The 17665-nt window shown below is 36.3% G+C and overlaps 1 protein-coding gene across 13 annotated transcripts in view; it reads left to right on the top strand.

The window, feature by feature from the left end:
• Nucleotides 1-17665, top strand: part of SLIT2 (slit guidance ligand 2) — a 272480-nt gene that overhangs the window by 20659 nt on the left and 234156 nt on the right. For all 13 annotated transcript variants that reach the window (XM_069792881.1, XM_069792805.1, XM_069792821.1 and 10 more), the window contains exon 4: nucleotides 1969-2040. In XM_069792881.1, the coding sequence (XP_069648982.1) occupies nucleotides 1969-2040 (72 nt within the window). The remainder of the gene's footprint in view (nucleotides 1-1968; nucleotides 2041-17665) is intronic.

Genomic DNA, 17665 nt, shown 5'->3' with positions numbered 1-17665 from the left:
TTATGTAGGTAAGGCTTTCTTTTTAAGCAGTGTTCAAACCAGAAGTCTTCCACTAGTCATAAACTTCTTTATAGCTTTATCTTTCCTTTATATTGAAAACTTTCCTTCTACTGATTTGGAAATACAACTTGCAAGATCACAATTCAGGGGTTTTTTTTGCTGCTGCTGGATTAAGCATTGTTTCCTATTTCTTACTAAACTGCATCTTCACTCATTTCACTTATCCTGCTACTGTAGTCCTTCCTTTTCAGGATCTCTTTCACTCATTCTAAATTATCTTTTAATCTTCTAAATGTGTGATTTAAATTTCTTCTGCTTAAAGAAATTAGAATTTCTGGTGCTTGACTAACAAGAAGGAACCTGACATTAAAACTGGAGAACTATGGATATCTAGATCTCAAAAAGCTCACTGCTTGCTTATGGTTTGAAATGTGGGAATGAACCTGTGGGTATGTAAGACTATTTTTCAGATTATTTTGCTCTCATCAGTAGCCACATTGAACTTTAAGGGAGCAATAACTAAGTGAACTAAACCATGGAGCTATGTAAAACTGGATATCGAGTGTGTGTGTGTATCTATATGGGAATTTATAGAAAAACCTTCAAATTGGAAAGACCTTTAGATGGAACAATGTTTATGAAAAATGAGCCCTTAGAGGCTAAACAGGCTTAACTGTTTGAATTCAGCCCCAGGACTAACAAACAAGAAATTCTGAAGCTTTATGAAATTCTAAAACTTAATTTTGCAAAACTGTTGTCCAATATCTTTATTTACCTTGTGGAATGTCTTGGTAGCAGTATGTTGACATATGTAATGTAACCACTGTAAGGATAAAATAAATTTCAGATACTACCATGCAGTCTGGTGTCCAGGAATGCCTTGAATTATTGTATTGAAAGCACTGTGCATTGCAAACTGAGCCTTGTGATGAGGTTGATGGGACAAAACAGTTTTTTCAGTATGTTGCTTTGCTTGAATAGCAGGTGACCTGTGTGGTGCATTGCTTAAAAACAACCAAAAACCTGTTTTGAGCTTGAATTCTTGACTGGTATGAGTGTATGCTTCAGGGCTGTCACTTAAACGCATTAGAACAATCTGCATTGTATGTTTAAAAAAAGATGATGAAGATGGAATATATTTGTCTTGGCTAGTGGTTGTTCTGTTGCCTATGGCTATAATACAGTGGGTTTTGAACTTGTCACTTCAAACTAAGTAGTTTTGACCCTGGTCAGCATGTTCATTGAGAAACTTCATAGACAAATGGGTATCTTCCAAAGTCCAGTTGTAGTTTTGCTTTTGTTATGTCTTATGTACAACTGATTATGGTGTTTTTTTTTTATTTAACTTCCTTTGGTGTATCTTTACAGCTGGAGGAAAAAAAAAACCCTGTATGCAAAAAACCCCCTGTAATGCCAAATACAAGTTGGGACTTCTTGATTTTTCTGACTTTTGCTTGATCAGGGTTTCTGTAACAGCTTCCTTTGCTTTTTTTATTTAAATTGGTTATATGGATCTTTAGATACATTGTCTGATTACATAACTAAGTGTATGCATTTGATACATGTTCCCTTGAATCTTTTCATGGTCACAAAATGTCTATCTGCTTCATTATACTAAGAGGAACACAGAGTTGGTGGGGAATTGGAAGTTAAACTGCTGATTTTGTATTTTTAGTTTTCTGGTTGTTTATGCAGGACAGAGTCCCAACTTAGTGATTGATTCACACTACAGAGCTTCAAAATCTTTCGTAAAATAGGTAATATGGTCTGTTGGGGAAACCAGAAAATGTAATTAGTCCATGGTAAATTTACTGCTGGACCATGTCTCCGCTAATGGACCAGCATTGCATAGCCTTTCTGGTCTTTAAAATCAGCTTGTTACAGCACCGAGATGCCTGCTCAAAGTGGTTGCATTGCATTGCTGTAGCACTTGTAATTTAACACAACTTTTTCTTTTTCTTTCTAAAGGCGCCTAAACAGAAATAACCTCCAGTTGCTTTCTGAACTGCTCTTTCTGGGGACGCCGAAGTTATACAGGCTGTAAGTAGGCAAGACCCAATAACTTATTCTGGAAAATTTGGAATCGGTCTGTTATTCTGTCTTGCATTAGGTTTTTTGTCTTTTGCCTCAAACAGGGCTAAAATGCATCCAGGAGCACTGATGTTTTGTTTAAGCTGAGTACTTTCTTTGACTGCTTTGCAAAATTTTTTTTTCGATCTATGTTATTTACTGATAGTTGTACGAGACAAAATATTGTTTCATCCATTCCCACTTTGGCAATGAAGTTTTGCTGAAAGAATACTTTGGCTTTCCTTTTCTCCTGTTTGTTTTTTGGTTTCTGTGTTAAAAGAAATAAAAAATGCCTGTGGAGATTCTGACCCAGAGATATAGCACTGTATAAGCACTGCGGTTTGTGATGTTCTGTTTTTGTGGCTGTGCACGCTTGACCAGAAAAATCACAGCATTGGCAAATAGTAGGTCTGTGGAGAAGTCTCTCCTGTGTCCCCTCACAAAGAAAAGAAAGGTAGTAACTTAAGCTCTGGGAATAAGAAACTATGAAATGTTTTACCTTAAATAAAAACTATCAAATTGGGTAACGAGTTTTTGTTTTGAATGTATTCTTTGGTTTGCTAATGTTTTACTCTTGGCAATGTTTTAAAATTAATGTTTTGAACCATTGGCCCTTCTAAGAATCCACTTCTATTGCAGTAAAAACATGGAATGAAGCTCAGATACTGATTTCTGTATTTATCTACATGATCAGTTATTGTGAAAAAATAAATTTTAAGGTACCTTTCAGTTATAGTATGTGATATGGAAGGGATACAGCATGACATGCTTAAGTAGGCTTTGAAAAGGTTGTACAAATTCAGCCCCGTTTTAATTAGATATGTATTTGACACACTTCTTTAGACTTCAGGTGAGATTTCTGCTGTTGAAATTGCTGATTTTACAGAGCTTCACCCCTTGTGTGCTTGGAAAAAAAAGACTGAAGGTAGAGGAAGGTGGGGTTCCTCTGATTTATTTCCACTTTAGTATATAGAAATATTCTTGAGAACAAATGGTATAAAGAAGCTTTTATTTTTTAGGAGTTGATTTCTGTTTTAATGTTGTGAAATAATAGTTCTTTTTTCCCCTCTTATAGTAATATGAAATGGTAAACTGAAAATGTCTCTATTATTAGTGTAAACATTTAGTTCTGTGTACTTTTGTTTCTTTCCTTGGCTTTGGATGTATGCTTTGTTTCTAGAACTTCCCTGTAGATGCAATGAGTTGTTAAATTACTAGGCCAGAAAGCTCCTGAAGGCTTTTGTTCTGACAAACAAAAGTATTTTACTCTGCTATAATATGATAATATATTCATATGTGGTTTTATATATTAACAATTGAGTCTTTTATAATTTCCATCAGCCATGATAAAGATATTACCTCCATAAGGAAGGAAAATGAAAGGGATTTATGATCATTTTATTATTCCACCTATAGTGCAATGGTTGTTATCTAAATTCATATAAAATAGAAATGAGCCGTAATTTGCAGGCAAAAAATGGATGCACACTTCAGGCAAAATCATACTTGAATATATTTAATTCAGAATTGTGTATTTGATAGATGCTAGTCTTAAATCTATGATGTTCTTTGACATAAAACACACAACTGCTCATAGCGTATATGGTGGAAAGTAAGAGATCACTGGCTTCACAGTATTAAATTTCCTCTGCCTAAGGGTTATTGTTGATCAGACCATGAAAGTGAATGTCTGGTTGTAATGCATTCACGTTTAAAAGCAAATATGAGCGATACTGAAAATCTACAGTCGCTTAACACTAAATTTGTAATTAAAAAAATGTCAGGCCAATGAAGGGATTGATGCTGGTTAAATGTTGTTCATCAGTTTTCAGATTATATGTAGCTTGATCACTATGAAGAGTATAAAATGATTTGGTTTTTTACATGTGTCACTGTATATGCTTACATGTATTGACATCCAAATAAATATATTTCTGAGGAGAATTAAAGTTCTCTAAACATGATCAATAAAATGTATAATATGCTTTGGTTTTAGTATTTATTTTTGGCATTTAACAGCTAATCAAACAGTGTGTGTACTGCGAGTTTTCAACATACTATTGAGCTTCTGTGAATAATAATTACCATTTGACCCTTGGCTGTAAATGAGATGCCAGGTGAAGAAGCACATATGCTTGTTGTGTAGCCTAAATGCAATATAAAAGAAAGAGGGTACACTGTATATGAATTATGATTAGACACAGTTGGTTGCCGCCAGCGGCCGGCTATGCTTTCCCTTTGCTGTCTGCTCCAATTTCTCTTTGGACGGGTTGAGAGAGCACTGCGTGTTCAGGTCAAGATGTTTGCCTAGAAATAGTAGTACAGTTGCAGCTGTGTTTGCTGGAGCAGGAGACTAGTTTAAATAGCATTACCATTTATCCAGTCCATTAACAGAACTCTGTAAAATAATACCAACTCTGCATAAACTACAGGACAGTGTAATAAAATTACAAGCACTTGTTGACAGATGGGAAGTGTAAGTAAAGGAAAGCGATAGGTTGAGAGTTTAAAAGAGACAGTGCATTATTTTCTGTGTCTAAAGACACTTGATTTTCAAAGGTAATCAAACAAATTATTTTTTCAGGTTACTTTCTTCCACATTTAGCACCCTTCCAAGAAATCTCCTGGAACTAGTAAAAATGGATAATTTTAGTCAAAGCAGAAACTGATTTTCCCATTACTAGTTATCTGCAAAGGTGTTTTGACAAATATTTCAGTAGGAAGTAGTTAACGCTAAAAATAGGATGAATAATGCTGTAGGGTGTATTTAATCTTACCTTGCAAGGTATCTCTCAAAGCACAATGTACGTGAACCTCTGTTTTGATCCAGTAAAGGTGCTGTTGTAAGTCCCCTGAGGTAATATTAGTCCATGTTCAACAAGTACTTTTCCTGCAAGAAGGGGATGCATTGTTTTCAGTGACCCGTATGCCCACTCACACTAACTTGTCTAGCATCGGCGATGGTACGTTAGTGCAGAGCACTCCTACAGCCTAGTGAGTGCTTCTCTGAGACAAATAGATTTTGACTGCTTACTTTGGCTGGTTAGATCACAGTTCATTGATTGCCGTTTGCTGCAGGATACCAAGTGCTGGACCCAAAGCTGTTTGAAAATTCAGTTTTAAAAGATACCTTTATTAATCAGGAGCATGTAAAGGTTATTGAATTGCACGTACAAAGCTTGTCCCTTTTGATTTACATTTCTTGCGCTTGGAATGAGGTTAGGTTTCCTTACTGACCGATATTTGCTGTAAAAGTTGAGCAGTACTGGCTTTGAAAAAACAATCTTTCTAGTGGATGTGCTCTGATACTAGATATGTTTTCCTTCTAATACCTCCTTGAGAAGATACATACTGTGAATAAGATGTTTTTCCTCTAGAGGAAAAAAAATCTTAATATAGTCTGATTAATAAACACTCAGTTTTGAGATGTCTGTTAGTCACTTTAAAAAAATTCCTAACAGCTAATAATTAAACATACTAAACATCAAGAAAACCTTTCAAAAAAAAAAAAAATCTTAGGGCAGAACAACAACAACAACAGCAGCAGCAACAACAACAAAACATGCTGCATGGGGGGCCCTTGCAAAAATTCCTCCTGAATTAATTTCTGCCAGCTATGATTAAAGTGTGTGGTACTAGATGTGTCAGACACCATAGTTCTCTGCTTCATTTTACTCTTGGCCTCTTTGGCCCCTGCCACAATAAATCCCACAATGGTTAGGCAGGAATTGCAGGTTACAGTTGCCAGGGTTACGGTTGTCCGGTCGGACCGACATCATTACTCATCCAGCCCGCTAGCCCCAGCGCCGCTGCCCGCTGCCGGTGCGGGGAGGCAGGCAGGCAGGCTGCGGGCGGCTGGCGCACGGCGGACCAAAGTTCTCCCATCGCGGCTGGTTTTCGAGCTGGTGCGGGAGAACCTGTGATTTGCATAATTTGCTGACTGTTGTTTTGTTTTTACCTTCGCCAAGAGAAAAAAACCCAAAACATCAGATAGGAACAAAAAAAAAAGATAAAAGGGCGGTGTATGTAAGATGCTAAAACAGCGACTTTTAAAATATTTTTTAAGTGCTGGTCTCCTTATTGTTAAGGTGGCTGCGTTCGAGGCTTAATTTATGGTTGCGTCATATCTCTTTTAACAGTAATCATGGCAAGTGAGACTATAGTCGTAATTTTATAGAGAAGATATTTATCTTCAGTCTGAATCTGTTTTAACAACTCGATAGAGAAATCACTCATTAGAAAAATGCTTGTTATCCCAAAGCCTCTGAAATCTTATTCCAACTGCAGACAGGTGGCTCTGGATGTTAAATTCAATGAGGAGCAAGAATGAGCTTCCCCTTTTCAAAAGGCTGTATCGATGAATCTCTCTCCTTTTGCAAGTAGATTGTTAAAGGAACTGCTGGTGGATAAGCGTAATGGGTAGATTTCCACTGTTGTATGGGCCACAGTAACATTACAGCGTGCTCTACCTTACTGCAGAAGGGTGCTGGATGTGCAGCAATTAAACAAAGATTTATTGGAACATGAATTATGAAGGCTCCTTGTTGCTATATCCTTCCCAGGAAAGTGCATTTAGTTTTTTTTAGTCATTTATTTCAGTTTTTATGATTTATTACGGGGCATTTTAGCAACCTGTGTACAAGGCAACTTGTTGGTTTGTTTTTTTGTTGTGGTTTTTTTTTTTTTTGTAATGATGGATTTGAATCTTATCCTTTTAGGGGTAAATAGAAGCAAGTAAATCTTCCATACTTTGTGTCCATCCTGCTAGTGTTTTAACTTCTTGTGTTTTTTCTACCACAGTGGTTTAGTTCAAATACAAGAGTGTTTAAATTGTTTTATCTAAACAATCACTAGGTTAACGAACAGTAAAGTTGGTAAGAACATATCAATTGTAATACTAGTTGGTTTTGAATAACTGGCATTATTTTATTAGCATCACTTTTGAACAGGGACTGTAGTTCTTACAAAATAACTATATTTCAAAATTATTATTTAATGAAGAGATACTGCATATAGTGTATGTATAAAATGAGTATGCAGCTTTGGCTTTGTGGTATTGTAAGCTAGTAATTAAAAAGAAATCTCTGATTTATATATGAGTAATTACTACTTTTTCGTGCAGTATGGAAGCACCATTATCATAGCTTTGCAATGTTGGTGCATTGTTACTAATACCAGGTCTTATTGCCCAGTCTAGAATGTTTTCAGAGTGAATTTGGTCCCATATGCTGCAAGTCTACTGCCAGTAACAGCTCTGAGAGTCTTGTCTTTGCTATAATGGCAATCCATAGATAGACAGGACTATCTAAAAATAATAGAGTTAATAGGTATTAAAAATATGCTTGTTAAGGTTCATCACCTGTAGGAAGAAACTAAAGTAACTAAAACCATGTTGCCTCTGTCCTAAGTTTGTAGTACCTCTTCTCTGGCATTCATTTCTGGTATGGAGGATCTAAGAGAGAACCTTTTGTAAGACATTATAAAGACTGGTTGTTGCTTCTGTCACCTGCTCGTTTTTAATCTAGGGAGAAAAGCGAATTAGGAGCTTGAATACTTTATGCAACTTAGCTTCTATGTGCATCTTTTCTCTTGTCCTACCATCACTGGCTTCTACCTTCAGTTCTCTATTCTCTGCTATAATGTTTCAAAATTGAAGACTAGGTCATCCTTTACAACTAATGAGCAAAACAAATAACACTGTAGCTTTGCTTCAGACATAAGCCCTACTTATGTAGGGCTAGAGATGGCAAGATGACTTTTTAGAGGTTTTGGAAGTGCTGCAAAAACTTGTACACTTCATCAGGTGATTTATTTTTTGAGCACAGAAACAAGAATTATATATATGCATTTGGTGTACAACTTGCAGTAGTTATATCCTAGCAACAGCAAACATTCAGTCTTAGGTTTAGCTGAGTGGAAGTGTTGCTGAAACCAGAATGAACTTTTGAAATGTAGTCAGAAAAAAAAAAAGTAAAATGTATTATCGCTCTGTGCAATTATTTGACTTCAGACTTCACTACATTACTCTTCCTGCCCTTTCTTTTAGAATTTTTTGATCTGTAGGTTTTTCCTGAGCTACGCTTTCTTTTGTATTTTCACAGTACCTGCCATGAGGCTGTGCAGGAAAAAAAATGGTATACCAAATATACAGCAATCAGGTTAAATGTTGTTACTTGAAGTAATAGTATGGGATTTTTAAAATTGGAAACAAAGTTTTTTCTTGTGAAATGGCTCTCAAGATGGATGTTTCTATTTTTAATTTTGAGATAATTAGGAGGTGTCTGTAAATTGCAGTTAAATTTGCCTTTATTTCTTTAATTATAAAACCATAATTTCATGTATTTTTTACAAGCAATATTTCTTTTGCTATGGAGTAAAATGGCAAATTGGATGCACTTCTGGGGCTGGAAGCTAATTCTGCTACTGGGCAGATTACTAAATCTTTATGTAATCTGCATTACCAAGTGATGTTGTTGACTAATTTCAGCGAAAGATGCTTGTAGGGATACTTATAACTATTGATTTTTCATTAGAACAGACACTCCAAGACTGTTTATTGTTTCTTTTAACCTTAATTGGAAAACCATGTTAAACACCAAGCAAACAAAAATATGGCTTAAGGTGATTCTTCTGGACGAACATAAATATCTGTGGTATTAAAAAATTTGTATGCTATTAGCTGTTGATATTTAAATATGTCTAATGTGAAAGCATGAATCATATTGATAATTACTCAAGCCATAGCTCTTTTAAAATAATGTGGTATTCAGAATAATCAAGAGATCTACTTTAGCTATTATGGCTTTGTTATCTTGACCTGTTCAGCCCCAAGCATAAATAATGATCTTCCATATTTTTGTTGACATGACAGCGGTAAAAGCAGAGAACTAAGATAATTGCCTTTTAATACGAAAATTAAAGTAGCTGGTTTTGGGTCACCTGTAACCATATTCATGTCTAGTCTGAATCAGTCCCTGGGTTGCTCCTGGAGGGTTAACCTTGAAAGCTTTGGTAAGTTGTGATATAGGAAACCTTTCAGGCAGGAGTTAAGTAGGAAACTGAATCTCGGTGAAGGAAGCAATGAAAAGTAAAAAGGCATGTCGGAGGAAATGCCATTATTATGTGGTACAGAAACATGGTGTGAAATCTTATAAAGAGGGCATCTGTGAGTCTCTCCTTGCACAGAGTGGACATTTAAGTGCAGCCGTGTCATCTTGATTAAAAAAAAACCAGAAAAGACGAATAAATCAGGCCAAGGGAAAATGTGAAAGTATAGAGGCTTGTCCCTATGATGGTAGGTTTCTTCTGCGAGTGGAAGATTAAAGCCTAAAGTAACTGAATAGCTGAGAAAAGTCCAAAGAAAGGTTGATTGCTTCCCCTCCAACAGTTCCAATTGATTGAAAAAAGCCTAATTTAAAGTTCTGTTTGTTCTGTGTCTTAAACCATCAGAATTTTCTTTTAGAACTGGGGGAATGCTCTGGAAGAGAAAGAATCCAAGGATAAAAAGTCATTGCAGGCCAACAATTGTTCCTAATCCTCACAAAATGCTGGAGAAATTAAATTTATTCTTTATTGCTCAAAGTGTTACCTAGGTCACTGGGCGATGGGAAAATTGAACTGGAAGTCGAGTAGGCACAATCTTTGTTTTGTGTCTAGATGCTTAACCTTAGACACGACAAGGCATCTTAGTGTGTTGTGGGAACTTGGTTCAGAGTATTAACACCAGGACGTTTATTACCCTGGATTTATAATAGGCTGTGCTGTCAGTAGATGAAAATGTTGTGTTTACATTTCAGTGTTAAATGATCATTTAATTAACACCTAAGGAAAAAAAAAACCTTGTGAAATTCTTAGCAGCTTTTATTGTTGGTTTCCTTGGAGGTTTTAATATCCAAGTTACGCTGCAGTTGCTTCTATAAGTACAGCTAGAAAAGACATTTATGAATGTAGTCAAGAAGGACAGACAGTTTAACCCCTGTTGACCCTTCATCCTGAATGTTGATTTATATAGCATTTTGAATGCATTGAATTTGTTTTAAAGCTTCTCTAAAGTTACTCACACAGCATTCAAACAACACACGTATTTTTCCTTTTAAAAATATTTCGCAAAGTCTACTTCCTTACAAAGACCATAGTTTTTTCCTAGAAAATTACTAATATATGGAGAAGGTATCAACAAAAATTTTACTGCAGTAAAAAAAATAATTAAAGATTGTTGTTTTACCAGATTTGTCTATCTGTTTTTGGTAAGAATATACAAGCCTTTATAAGCAAAAAAGGAGGTTTGAAACAGACAACATATCATGCACTGGTTGTAGTAGCTCCTGTCTGAATTCTTCAAAAGGAATAGGGAATTGGCAAGGGAAACAACATTACTACAAAAATGCATATCCACTTTAGCCAGCACAGATCTACTTTCATATGTTCTATTGTATCAAAGAAAGTCAAGGCTATCTAAAAGCTTTAATTTACCCCTGGTCCTTCATAATGCTTTTTGTTGTAACGTTGATCTACAAATGCTTTTTGCAATAATGTTGCCCTACAAAGCGTGTTTGAATAGTTTTTTGCATCCTAGAGCTAAAGCTAGATGAAATGCTCTTTGTTAAAGAGCAGCTGCTCTTCAACTGATGTGTTTTTATAAACATGCTGTAGTGAAAACTGAAATTACAGCTAGGTTTAGAGATTGGGGGTTTTGGTTTGTTGTTGTTTTTCTTTTTTTAGGGGTTCGTTTTTAATCAGTCTCTGCTTAGGGGGTAAAACCCCCAACTTTAAAGCATGTTAATAGATTAATAATAAAAAAACCCAGCACAGCTTAACTCAATTATTGATGACCCACAAATTTTTTGGTATACTTTTTGTTTTTACTGATGATCATATCCTTTACACATGTCAATAACTGAGCTGGAAAACTTAGGAATCTGCTGATACAGTAAATGTTCCTTTTCTCCACACGAATGACATAAACCATCCAACACTTGATGAAATATTACAGCTGCAGTGAGAGTCCTATCTGCCAGTGGGATCTCAATGTTTTTCAAACTTCTCTGAATATATTTATTAAGTTGAAATTTAATATTATTCAGAGGGAGACTTGTCAGAGGTACTCGCATTTGCTTTTGTCTGAAATATTTGACCATTTACGGTTAAAGCAGTGTATCACAATTTGAGTACATTTGTCAGTGTTTTTAATTGAAAAAAATTTCTGCAGTATCCATTTCTTGAATTGACATGTCAGATGGAGTACTTAGGATATGCTTAGGATAGATAAGAGAGGCTTAGCCTGTACCACGCTTAGATTACTCTCTTCACTTCGCAGTCCTGGTAGAGATTTTAGGTTTGCTGAACTGGCGAGTGATTAGGACGAGCATTGCGTGCAGGAAGACATAGGCTAAACTTTCCACACGCAGACCGACAGACTTCAGCTGAAACTGTGTTGAACAGTGTGGGACTCAGAGTCCTGGTAGGCAGGTCCCATCAATTATCTAAGTACCAATTAAAGGGGCTCTCATTACGGTAAGGAAAAGTGCCAGTATATAAAGTGCAATATTGGGTCTCAGAGCTGAAGCGAGGGCCGCAGCGATGAACAGCCCAGACTGTTGTCCTGATCCTTGTAGCTGTTGTAAGGATGCTGGAGCCGGGGCTGGCGGTTTTATTTGGGAAAGGCTGCTTATGAATACTGAGCGGAGTTTATTCTCTCCCTCAGACACTCGAGGGGCCTGCTCTGCTAATGGCTGTTCAGACCCACCTCGTGGGGAATAAAGCTGGGACTTGCTGAACTCTTTTCATCTTTACAGCCAAGCCCAGGTGCAGGCCCTCCCTGGCTCAAGGGTGTTTAAAGGACCATGCTCTGAAGGCTCCTTTCCATGGCCCTTAATCTTGAGGGGGAAGAAAAAAGGGGCTGAAATGGGGGGGGGTAAATCTTTTAGTTAAGTACTCCTTGAGGATTTGCAGGGTAATACGTACAAGAGACAAAATCCTTGCCTCTTTCTTTTCGTTTCCCCTTCTGTCCAGACAGTTCAATGACATTTTTATTTTTACTGTGAATGTGTATTCCATACAGTTGTAAGGAAGGGCTGCTCATACATTATCAGGTAACATGTATGAGGGGAGGTTTGACGGTGGCTGTTCAGTGCTTTTAGTACTTTTAATACAGGGGAGATAGAAGAAACATCCACTCTTTTTTCCCCTTCTGTGGATTTTTGTAGGAGCGGTGGATAGCTGGAAGGGATTTAGATAGTTGATTGGCCTCGAAACTGAAAAGGTTGCATCTCAAGTTTGATAAGGCCCACAGGGAAGGGTTGCAAAGATAGGATAACAGCTAATGTAATGAAGGGGTGTTTGTAGTAGCTGCTTCTCAGAGTATAAAGATATGGAAGGCTAAATGGAGAGAAAGAGTGTAAATGTGCATCTTAAAGTGGGAAGAAGAAAAAAATCTGAAAAGCTTAGCAAACTAAAGAAAATTATTTGCGTGAACTAAAAAAAAGAGACACTCAAACACATACATACACTGCAAGAAAGCAGTGATCATTTCTGAGACTGGAGAAAATTCCTGTCTGGTCCTTACTACTTCTGCATTAGTGTTAAATCTAGTCCATGATTAATTGGTTCTGTTGTTTTTTTTACGAGTTGTGCATTCTTTGTAAAAGGCAAGAGACTGACTTCCCTCCTTGATTTTAGTAATGTGTCTGTAAATTCAATAGAGCAAATACTTTTGTGTAACTCTCCTAATGGTACTTCCTTCATCATTTTTGACCCTACAACACAAGAACAAAATAAAAGCGCCACTCAAAAAAAAAAAAATCTCATTTTTTAGGTCAGAGTGATTTTTTTTAAAAAATGAAAAATCAGAACTCCTACGAAGTGGAGAGCATACCACACCTAAAGAGGACTGCTTTGCTGCTTGATCTCCAGTACAGCATTCACCCAGAGGTGCAGAAGCCAAAACTTCTAATTTGACACAGGGTGCAGAGATGTTGTCTTGGGGCTAAATTTTATTTTTATATGTAGGTTTGGCAGGTGTCAATTTAAATTTCATCTAGAAAAAAGAATCATAACCGTTGTCTTGCTCTTCCTTTGGCTCACCAATGAGGGTAGCCAGACATGTTCAGATTTGAGGGTCTAACTGCCAAAGCAAGTCATTTTCACTGTTCTGGCTGATAACAGTGGCTTTATCTGTGCAAAAGAAGAGAATCTTTCACCATGTTACAAGACTTCTCGGGCTAGGAAATAATTAGAAAATTCTACAACTGTTTTAGAATCTAAAACTAGGAAGAAAATTAACTCTATCCCAGCTGAAACAGGACAATCACTGTTAGCAAAGCTTGTTCAGCTAGTATGCCATATTAAGATGAAAGAATTTTACAATATCCAGTGTACAGCCACCTTTACTTTGAAGCCTCACATACAAATTTAGGTTCAAAGCTGCTGGGGTATGGCCCGTTGTGCCACATACTGTTAAAGTTTTAGATAAGGCACTGCAGTGAAGTATTTATTATTGGTCCATTGTTTTGTAGCCTGTTGATTACTGATCTAAACTGTGTAAACAGCACACCAGTAAATTTTGTTAGAGGAAATAATACTAAAGGATTTAAATAAAAAATAAAGTATGCCAGAATTGTTTTTCCTGTGGATATGGACTGGAGGACGTGGAAATGCAAAATACTTATGGCAAATTCAAGATTGTGATCACTGGGGAGAAAACTATTGTAAGGGACTTAATAGTCATAAGCGTACAGGGCAGCATGGAACAATAAGATCATGCAATTTTGTGTGTATGTATCAAAGACACTGCAGGAAATGGAAAAGAAAATATTTTTAACTACACTGCAGTTTTGCAAAACCACTGGCAAGGTGGGTTGCTTTTTTAGCTAATGTTGTGGGATGTTTACTTCAAATGCATTTTTCCCATTTTGTTGCAACATTAAAAACATTTCACTAGGATTTTGGCTAAACTGAGTTTTTTTTGTCTGTTCTTGTAATCAGGTTGCAAAATGTATTGTGGTTTTGGTTTTTTTTTTTTTCCTCAGTCAAATGACAGAAAACTGAACTGGATTTGAGTTACAGGGAAGGCTTTAAAATGAGTATGTGCTGTTAGCTTAGTTGTGTAATAGTGAAATTGCAAAAGAATGGCAGTATTGTGGGTGTGCATATACGGGGGGAACAAAGAGCAAAACTGGGAGAAATGTAATTGAATTAAGAGGTTGATTGGTCAAGAAAAGATTCTTGCAGCAAGTTGCATGTCTTTGAGATGGGTGACCTAAGAATGATCTTTTGGCATCTATTCAGTACTCTAGTTAAAATACTAATAATGCTTCCAGATATATGAATTCTTATTAAAAAAATGGAACTTGACAGTCTGCTGGAATTATAAATTCACAAGATTTAATATTTAGGAGTAACAGTGGATGTTGGATTTTCACTGTAGTAGCAGAAAATCAAAGCCTTTTCTGCCATTAATTTTATTCACTGCTGGTCTCCTAACCACTCCGTTACAAGCTGTCTTCATAGTGATTTTATCTACAAAGATGCCAAGTGGGGGAGAACAGCCTAATTCTGTTTTGCAGTATGACAGCTTGCACTATTGTGTTACATGCAATTTATTTGACTGGGATGGTGAAATGGAGGCAGATGAAGCAAGCATTGCTGACAAGCAGTAGTTCTCATACCTAGATAGACCCCAGACAGTAAGTTGGTAATAGGGAGAAAATTCTGAAATATGAAAAAGCTAATATTTACCTGGAAGTGGCAAATACAGTATTAGGAATCTGCTGATTGCTGATTTGTCTTTTCCTCCAGGGAAGACTTATTTGTCTTACAAGAGCTCCAGATCACCATGATCATTTGTAATGTAGGATTCAGTCTAGAGAGCCTTTCAGCGCTGGCAGAAAAGTGTTGAAATGTTATCAGTGTATTCTTTCACAGGCTAACTCTAAAGAAATTTAGATTAAGGTGCACAAGAATTGTTGCACATTTTAATAAACAAAAGTAGAAAGCATTTTGTATTGAAAAAAAATCATACGGTTATGTTACTGTTTCTGTAAAAGACTTCAAAGCTTGTTTCCTGAAGGAAAGCACTGTTAGCATAACTACTCAGTTTTGTGTATTCCCTGGAATAGGAATTTGAGTCTTCCTAACTCTGCCTTTCATGCATACAGCAAGGCCTTAGTGTGTGATGTGTGGGTATGCAAATGCATTAGCACTGGTAATTCTTTGGGCCTTCATTATTGATGTTTAAGATGTTAACATATTAAAACAAGCAAAAAAAATGAACAAAAAACCTAACTCCCCAAACCAAAAAGAAACCCCAGTCTTTGAGAAGTAGTCAAAGGGAAAATGCAATAAAGCTGGTGATACCTGTCTTGAAAACATTTCTTTGAGTTTGTCCAAAAGAAAGTAGTTAGAAAAATATTATCTGTATCCATGAAATGTTGCATTACTATTTGATGAATTAGCGGTATGCATTTGGAACTTAATATCTTCATACAGAGAGTAAGAATGTGATGCTATAGTTCCAGTTTATGGTTCCATAGAAATGTAAAGCTATTTGACTACGTACTTTGTTGAAAATGGAACTTAAACTAGATTCTTGTAACAGTATTCAGTGCCTCCTTTTTTGCATGATCTAGCTGTGGGTGGGATTGTTTTGTAAGAAAGTCTGCTGTTACTAATCTGTCTTTTTTGTTCACTTTACTTGTATTTTTTAATTATGGTTGTATGACTGTATTTGTCCATTGTGTTTTATTTTGGCTTCTGAACTCAGGATGACTTTCTAATTCGGTTGCTAAATGTGAATGTTGCAGAAAACTCTTTTTAATGGTGTAACATCTCGTTCTGCACAATAATAGTGCAGGTCCCATGTGAATTTGGCAAGTATTTAAACAAAAAGGGAGAGTAGTTTTGGTATGCCCAAAGGAAGATACGGACAGAAGATAATCAATGTTATCTATACTGCTAGAGTGTTTGCTCATCATCATTTTGGTACGCCATGGTTAATGAATTTACCTGAATCTGCTAGGAATCTCTTTCCTTCTAAATCAAGATATGGAAAACCCTGGGTCTATTTTTTGTGAAGATAGATAGGAGAAGAAACAGCATACACAGAAAGCTATGACCAGCAATTTAAAAAAAAAAAAAAAACAAACGAAAAAACTTGGAAAATGTTTCAGTTTAAGTTGGGTGGTCCAGAAGAAGATTGAAAGGATGTTCTGAATTTGGTTTCAGTTCCTTACCAGAGGAAAACATTGTATAACCAGAAATCACATTCTAATTGATGCTTTGTTTTGCTTTATCCTTAATTACAATATCCTGCTGGGTGTAGTTTTATCAGTACTGCTTTTGAGATTGTGTAATGTTTAGAGAGGATTACACTACGTAAAACTTTCCAAATAAGAGACTTCTTTAAAAAAACCGAAATGTGGTGTGAATTAACTGTAGTTTTGAAAAGGAACACAGTAAGCTTTTTTGGGGGGGTTAAATCATGTATGATAAATATGGGTTTTGGTCCATTTTATGCTTTTTGTTTTGTTCTTGGACGTTGGGTTGGAGATGTGAATCTGTAGAAACTGCTCCAGAAGGTATGAACTGTAAAGGGAAAGTAAGGAAATATCTATTTGTGCTGAAGTTTTATATAGGATTGATACTCTGAAATAAGCCTAGGTAGTGTTTGAACACATGAGAATTTCTTAAAATAAACACAGCCATGAAGGGAAAATGTGATAATGACTTGATGATGATGAGTGTCTGCTGTTACGGGTCCAGTGAGATGCAAGTGCCAACACCCCAGCCTCTACACCATGATCCAAATTGTAACGAAGGAATTTGGCAGCTCTGATGCTTTTATGTGAATGTATTACCATGGCTATGAAGATAAATAGTTCCAAAGTGGAAATACTAACAAATATTTAGTCATTTCCAAGCAGATTAGAAGTGAAAATAGGCATACTATAGGAACCAAGATAAATAGGAAATATATCTTCTGAGTATGTGTGTTCTATTCCTTTTTCCCTGGGCTGGTTCTTCCTTTTAAAAATCAGTGTATTTAGACAGATTGTATGTATTCCCTTTGTAAAGGTCACATCCCAGTTTCTTAATTTCTTTCAACTTCCTTCCTGCTCTTCCTTTCCTGTGACTCTCCTCTTATGCAAACATCAGCCCTGATTAAAGCCTAAAGCTTGCTGAAAATTTTCTGTACTGAATTGTAAACTGGTGGGCTGTCCGATAACCATAAACTGTCTAATGAAGTGCAAGAGTTAAGATTTATTCTCAAGGGCAGGCTCCCCCTTGTGGGTGCTGAGCCTGTTACTTCCCAGCTTTCCATGAGCTTCCTAGCACTGCGCTAACTTCACCTATAATTCCACACTTTTTTTTTTTTAGTTAATAACTGTAGATAATTCCAAAATAATTTTTTGTATCCTCTAGTAGTTTTCAAGGCAGACTGGCCTGAAAACTCTTAACTCAGAAAGCAGATTTGTAGAGTTGAAAAAATATCGCCAGAACACAAAGGTCTTAACTATTTTGCTGTTCCTGTTTTTGATGCAACCCCATCTGCTGCTTTTGGATATAAACAATTCCTATATAAACTTGATACATTAGCTTT

The sequence above is a fragment of the Haliaeetus albicilla genome, chromosome 1, assembly GCF_947461875.1.
Source record: "Haliaeetus albicilla chromosome 1, bHalAlb1.1, whole genome shotgun sequence".
Taxonomy (NCBI): domain Eukaryota; kingdom Metazoa; phylum Chordata; class Aves; order Accipitriformes; family Accipitridae; genus Haliaeetus; species Haliaeetus albicilla.
The sequence above is the reverse complement of the archived record's forward strand: the minus strand, read 5'-3'. Positions and strand labels throughout refer to the sequence as shown.